Genomic DNA, 7,195 nt, shown 5'->3' on the forward strand with positions numbered 1-7,195 from the left:
ACAAATTGGATTAACTATTTGAAGTGTGTTGTGATGTTTTCGAAAAGAAACAAACTGAAATAGTGGCAGACAGTTTAGAAATGAAGTTAAATGTTGTCTTTTTTTTTGAAAAATGTATCCCAACAGATATGTAAAAAAGCTGCAGGAATTATGAAAGAAGAAGTAGCAAACAGCACACAGTGGTTACCGGGAATGCAAAGAAAAGGTCCCTAAATTTATCTGTAAAGCTTGAATGGTTGTGTCTGCAGCACAGACAGGCTTGAAGCCGACTACAGTCACCTGTGAAATGAGAATCTGTGGAGACTGGACAGGCCTGAATGCTCCGCTGAAGCTCCTCAGTAGAGCGCACTCACAGAGAATGTGAGAGGCCTGGCACTGCTGAGGGGGGCGGACAAAACCAGCCAGTATGTACGTCCACTGTTCTCTGAGAGCCCGTCAGCTCCGTAACCACAGGCCCAGCTTAGCTTACACGTCCAACGAATTAGCCAGTGTACCCATAGCAGTGTATTCATGTTCAGCTTTTTTCATTATTGCACTTACGACAGCATTTGCATCAACATTGCAAGAACAAGTGGAAAATGTGTCAAACGTGTCATTTAAAAGGATTCTTTATTATGAATAATGATCTTACAGGATGCCCTTTTTATGTTTTGTATCATTGAACTTTACATGTAATATTTTTGCAATAAAATATTGAAAATGGATTTCTGGTCAGACAAATTATCTGAAAAATAGAAGTAGCAGGAACTGCAGTGAGACAGCATTTTTACAATGAATGCATTGCTCTATGAAGTCAAATCCAAATGAGGTAAAGTTAGTTTGAAGTTTGAATCATGGTTCAAACCAGGAGGGCGGAACTACAGTAGTTAAGAAAATATGCCTTATTGTTTTTCAGTGCAATGAAAACTATTGCATTCATGTTTTGTTACTGTTCTTGACAATAAATATTTATTAAAAACATTCCAATTTTTATTTGTATTTGTGATACTGTAAAAGAAAGTCACCAAACCAGTTAAAGTTTACAATAATTATGATTGGTCCCACTAGAAACCCATATTAAGTTTCTATTATTATCTTAAAGTGGATGCTACTTGATTCACATTGTCTCCTCAATTGGATTTAAAACTCTAGAAAGTTACATTTCTCTTTGTTTACAGGATTATTATTTGCATTTTGCCTACATAGCAGAGTAGATCAGCTGCTCCATCTCTCTTAGGTATGTATAAAGATTGAAGACTGCATCGGAACAACATTTGATAATTTACGCTTCCTCTGTGTACTTTCTAGTGCTGAAGTCTGCTTTTATCAGAGGTTCAAAGCCTCTGTTTCGCCGCTGACGCACCCAGAGCACAAAGATAAGGAGAAGCACCAGGAGACCGATGAAGATTCCCCCCAGAGTGGAGCCCAGCACAAACACACTTGGCCCTCCATCTGCTTCTGCAAAGAAGAAGCACAGGAGGAGATGTTCATTTTCAGGAGCCTTTTGCAGCAAAAATGATGTGTCCATCATCGTGTTTCAAGCAATATGTTAAAATACAGCTAAGGACAGATTGACAGATTTGATAAGTCCAAAACTTCATTTCCCACCGTTTTTCCCATCCATTTTCTCCGTCTGTGTGACCTTCAACAAAACTAATCCCTCCAACAATCAAGTATGAGGCCATCAACATGCAGGTATTTTCAAGTTTCTACCATTTTTCCACATTTTTTAAATGTGGAAAAATCATATGTATAGAATTTACTTTGGGTAGTATGCTATTAGTTAATCAATACATTTAAATACTTTTTTAATAATCAGTTTACTGACTTAAGCAACTCTAAGAAGATGTTTTTATTAGTGAACTTTGGAGGGGTGGTTGATAGTTTAGGAAAACGGCACGTTAAGGACCGTTCACATCCTTATGCTAAGCAGAATGTCAAATGAAACTAGTCCTTTATTAGCGTAACTGATATGAAATGTACAGATTTTGTATGTTTACAACAGAGCTAGGTAAGGCCAATGGGCTAATTGCTCTAGATTCATAGTTAATGCGCCAATAGTTGTTTCAGTGGTGGTAAAAGTAAAAGGTTAAACTTCAAATGTTGTTTTCTCACAAAGATATGCAAATTTGTTCTTTACAAGGTAAGCTAGCAGAAGCTCAAGCTCCTTGCCCCTGAGTTTAGTCTTTATGCAAAGCTATGCTTACAAGCCTCTGGTCAAAGCTTTAACGTCACTTAAAAGATTAAAGCTTTTGTTAGCTCTTGATACAGCCAGGCTTGCTGTTTGCCCCTGATTTCCGTCTTAATGCTGGCTCCTGTCTTATTTACTGCATAGTGCTGCTAACATTTAAATCAAGGAAATAACGCATTTAATCACATGTGACAATTTCTTTAGACTGTGGTATTAACAGTTTCTCACCATCCATTACAACAGCATAGGAATATCCAAGCTGTTCAGAGGGAACGTATATGTCCTGGTTAGTGATTGATGGAAAGAACGGCACCATATTGAAGTCTCTGTTGTGACCAATTGGAGCCATCTCATCGGGGAAGGAGGCGTTGGAGGGAGCAAACCTTTTCATCCACTCGTCAAAAATGGCATCAGTGAAGGCGTGGAGTACCTGTGAGAACCAGGAACACCAGAGTGATTTAACCAACAACCACAAGGATACTATTGTGTATCTTTTTAAAGTAAACCATGAAATCAGAATCTGACCACAAAGATGGGGTCATTGGCTGCAGAGTGAGACATGGAGCTAGTTCCATTGAGAACATCATGGACCAGGTTGTGAAGGTTAGCGACTGAATCATCCAATTGTCCATCAGGTTTTTCATATCCTTCAAGAGCATTTCTGTTGTTGAAAAATACAAAGTCACCCATTTAAAATATCAACTAGCATGCAGAGGATTTGTATAGTGTTAAATTGCAAATACTTATTTAACCGTATTTTCAATGTCAAACATAAGTTGTACCTAAAACTAGAGGAGGAGTTGGTGTAGTATGGAGGGCTGTCAAAATCTCTGATTCCAAGACAGCTTCTGACATCATTCATGGTGGGCAGAGACACGTTAGCCCTCTCCATCATTCCTCTCTGGATGAAGCCCTCATTGGTGCCATTACAAAGGGTAACCAGCCGATTGTAGTCATCCAAACTGTGAGAGAAAACCATTAAGATATGAAAATGTTACTGATTTCTATTTCCAGCCAATTAGTCTTTTTTTCTTTCCATCAGTATCTTGCGCTAACCTGTTACATATCACCCCCCATCTTGAGAATCTTGACCCGCTGCTGATGAGGGATGGGTTTTCTGGGTCTCTTCCCCCAAACATGGAGTCAGTACACACATCACACTCACTCTGCCCAGTGGCAAAGTTCCAGTAAGGGATTGCAAAATCTGGATTGCCGCTTAACCTCTAAAAAGAAAAAAACATAACTTTGTTATTTTTTACACTAGTACTTAAATGTTAATTTTGGTGATTAACAAGGGCTGGTGACAAGAGAACGGGGGTCTTGGACTTTCCCCAGTTATCTCCAAAATCTGACGGGCCACTGCAGGCTTAACCCAATGGTCATACACTGGTATTGGTGGTACAACCATTCAGGAACGATCAGGCGGACTGTTACTGAGCGTCTTGGATCTATATTTCTTCTTTTGTCTCTCTTGAATGTCTTTGTCTCTCACTTCCACTTCACTTGAACTTTGTTCTTTCTCTAAGAACCATGCATCATACAAAAACTTTTTTAAAGAAAAAAACCTGCTCCTTGATAACCTGGATGGATGAATTCTTTTAAGAAACAAATCTAACTTTAATTAAAAAAAACTCTCTAGTGCTCAAAGATATCAGACACTGATTTGATAATAATCAGAAATAAACCTTTGCACAAATTAGGATTTTGAATGAATCGCTAAAGATAATAATTGACCCTAAAGACCCTAAATGAAAAAATAAGTTCACAGTGACAAGGCTCTTCTTTTGATCAACCATTTGGTTTAATTGAATATCAGCTCTTGTAAATGTAGTTTCTTTTAATCATTCAGCACTTCCTAAAAACATATTTTTTTAATTAAGCTGACAAACACCAAGTCAGACTTCTACACCCACCTGTAGCTCTCTTTCCAAAGTGAGGAGGTGATACCTGTGCCAGGTGATGAATGCTGGTCCTTTGTGTGAGAAATCAATTGCTTTGAATGGACGACCTGGACCTGCAGAAAAAACAAAGTGATCAATGAGTTAATCTACGCAATCACAAGGCAAGTGGGTGCACATTCCACACTATAAATTGCGTACAAATATTAATACTTTGTAATCCATCCAATTGATTTCTCACAAACAACCCTTAAAGTCATTCTAAAAATGTACATTCCTCTTGATTCAATAAGTAACATTATAAATTATTAATCAACTATCAGTAAAAACAAAATGTTCAATTTTAAGGTGAACATATAATACATAATCTGAGAAAATCTCAAACGTATATTTTTAAGAAATCACTGATTAGGTGATTTTCTGTTACATAAAATCTTTCATGAATCTTTCTGGAGCTACCTTAAATATGGCTTTAACAATGGCAGTTCCCACCATAATTTATGCCTATGTTACTATTATATTCCTGCTCAATTTTTTATGATATTTTTGACATCATAATAATAAACAGTCATAATCTTAAAAAAAAAAAGTACAGCCAACCACCTCTATTAGTTTTATAAAGGATCATTTACCCAGAAGAGTGTCACGGACAGAGTAGTAGTGCTGCCAAACAAAGAAGTCATAAACAGAGATGTTTGTAATTTGGGGCTCATTGCCATTTGGTCCCAAGAGTCCCATCCAATGTTCGGTGGCAATAACGTAGTCTGGATGGATGCTGGTCTTAGCCAGGTCCAAAACATCTAGGAACTCCTGGAGCTCCTCAGGGGTCAGGTCATGGATGTTTTTGCGTACCACAGGAGTTTTCCTCTGGTCACAATTAGGTCCAATCCAGCCAAATTTACACTGACCGCAGTCAAACCCTGAAAAGTTACCTGCATGACAGAGGGTAAATTTGACCTGTTATCATTTGTATACAGACGATGTTATACTTTCAACATATGTCATTATCTATCCCAGATAAAAAATAAATAAAAAAAAACATCTTTATGAGATTGTACATGACTCACCATTACATCTGCAAGTCTGATTGAAGAATTTGGTCGGCCACCTCTCTCTGTCATCCACATTCCTCAGACTGTATGGTCCTCCCCAGGGTTTCTCATCGACTTGAACAGTCACACAGCTTCCTCTCCCCGACAAAACACCGCACACGTTGGCGGGATCTGAGCCAAGAGGTGGGCAGCACTGCTTTGACAGGATCCCCTGGACTGTGCAGCATGCACGTGGAAACTGAGCCACCGCAGACTCTGACCAAATCAGCAAACATAGGAAACCTAGACCCAGAGCCTTTTTCATGTTTAAGCTGTTTGTTTTCCTCCAGTCAAATCAGTCTGTACATCAACTTTCAGCAAAAAAAAAAGTGGTCGATTAGTTCCTCCAGAAGAGTGTGGAATCTTAGTCTGCTACGGTCCACAGTTGTGTATCTTTGAATTAGATTCAGTGATAGTTTTAAAGATCTGTGGAAGCAACACTTAGAGCCGAATCATGTTGTGTTCCACTTGGTTTCATGCACATTAAGAAAGCCCTCTAATTTCTCCTCTTCCTTTTGTAGAGCTTTAGGAGGATTAAGCCACTGGTCTTGTGATGATCACCTGACGGCAGAGCTGGGAGCTGGACTCGGATCTGGATGAATAGCGAGGAACAGCCTGGAGGGAGTATAAAGTGTTGTGTAGGAACTCTGTTCCAAATACTGGATTGTGTCTGATTTCATGCTTTTGAGGGAATCAGGGGAAACAACTAAAACAAACAATCCAATCATTTTTTTCCCAGCATATCCGGTCAAATATAGGATATATTCAGTATTTATGTATGGGAAAACAGCTAAAGATGATTCTAATAGCAAACAATCTGACAACAATCAAGAAGCATTGTCCCATTTGATTTCTAAGTCATTATAATGGAGGCTAAATTCCCAAATGACCTGACTGTAAACTGTGGTATTATCTTCATGAGGGACTAATCACTTTAATCCAGGCAGAAATTACAGTTCTTTTTGTCATCGATGAGGGTCGGTTCTCATTGATAGAAAACCCTCCATCCCAAAGTCTCAGCTGACACCCTTTGCCGCTCATGTGAACTGATGGAAAAGTAACTGTAAAGATTGCTAGGTGTTAAAACTTTAACAGATACAAAAGTGCTGTATTTAAGTATAATTTTCAGGTACTTGTACTTTAGGATATCCATGTACTATAGCCTACATTATTCTTCTGTGCCACATTATTCATTTCAAAGAGATTTTTTTTTAACTCAACCAATCCGGCAGCCATAGTTAGAGATGTCATATTAACATTAATTAAAACTCAGTCTACAATGTCAATAATATAGCCTATTTGTTCTAAAAAAAATAATAGGGCAAAATCGAATTGGGGCCCAAATTGGTTGCATGGCAAATGTAAGAGTTGTAAAATGGTATAACAAATAGACATTTTCCCTGTACGTTGAAGATACAAGTTTAAAGAGGTAAAAGTATTTAATTTACCAAAATAAGGTAATACGAGTACATCTGTCATGCAGAACTGAGCCTTTCCTTCCTTCCTCTTGCATGAATCATCTCCTAATGCCCCAGATTTATCCAGTGACCCTCTGGAGGGAGCCCAAATAGGTTAAGAACCCATGGATTAGTGTTAATAAATATAATCGAGCACAATTTCCCTTAACAATTACAAAATATCATAGATAGGCCTAATAATTACATTTTACACCACACAGTTGCTAATTATTGTTGTGTTCTTTACATTAAGTACAGTTTTGATGTGAGGACAATGATTTTTAATGTAACACTGCTGTATTCGTAATGCAATGATTTGAAAACTAATTTAAGTCGGTTAAACTTCTTTTTTAGAGATATAAGAGAAGAGTATATGTGCTTCAAAACCCGGCAGGCCTCTACTGTGTCTACTTCAAAGAGTTTTGATATTAGATCAGGATTACATACAGTGCATGTCTGATGGAAATTTGAGGGCAGATTATGCAGACATGTTACTCACGTTTTCCTTTAGAGATGGTTTACAACAATGTAAAGATTATGCGATTTATGATTATCGACTTAAACAACTAAACACTGACA

General features: G+C 37.9%; 1 protein-coding gene across 1 annotated transcript; it reads right to left on the reverse strand.

The window, feature by feature from the left end:
• Positions 1-763: 763 nt before the first annotated feature.
• Positions 764-5,616, reverse strand: dct (dopachrome tautomerase). Its single transcript, XM_079357870.1, has 8 exons — positions 5,136-5,616; positions 4,701-5,000; positions 4,084-4,184; positions 3,227-3,393; positions 2,953-3,132; positions 2,696-2,831; positions 2,399-2,600; positions 764-1,437 (listed from the first exon to the last, which is right to left on the reverse strand). Exons 1-8 carry the CDS (start codon positions 5,422-5,424, stop codon positions 1,262-1,264), a joined length of 1,551 nt encoding a protein of 516 aa, XP_079213996.1. The 5' UTR covers positions 5,425-5,616; the 3' UTR covers positions 764-1,261.
• Between the last annotated feature and the right edge of the window lie 1,579 nt (positions 5,617-7,195).

The sequence above is a fragment of the Symphodus melops genome (genome assembly GCF_947650265.1).
Source record: "Symphodus melops genome assembly, chromosome: 12".
Lineage (NCBI taxonomy): Eukaryota > Metazoa > Chordata > Actinopteri > Labriformes > Labridae > Symphodus > Symphodus melops.

What these genes read in the sequence shown, in the direction of transcription:
- dct (XM_079357870.1), bottom strand. Translation starts at nt 5,424, where the DNA reads ATGAAAAAGGCTCTGGGTCTAGGTTTCCTATGTTTGCTGATTTGGTCA. An exon ending in TCAGACTTGCAGATGTAATG is followed by an intron (nt 5,001 to 5,135) that starts GTGAGTCATGTA and finishes TCTGTCATGCAG; the next exon opens with GTAACTTTTCAGGGTTTGAC. An exon ending in TGTCCGTGACACTCTTCTGG is followed by an intron (nt 4,185 to 4,700) that starts GTAAATGATCCT and finishes TTTTTTCTGCAG; the next exon opens with GTCCAGGTCGTCCATTCAAA.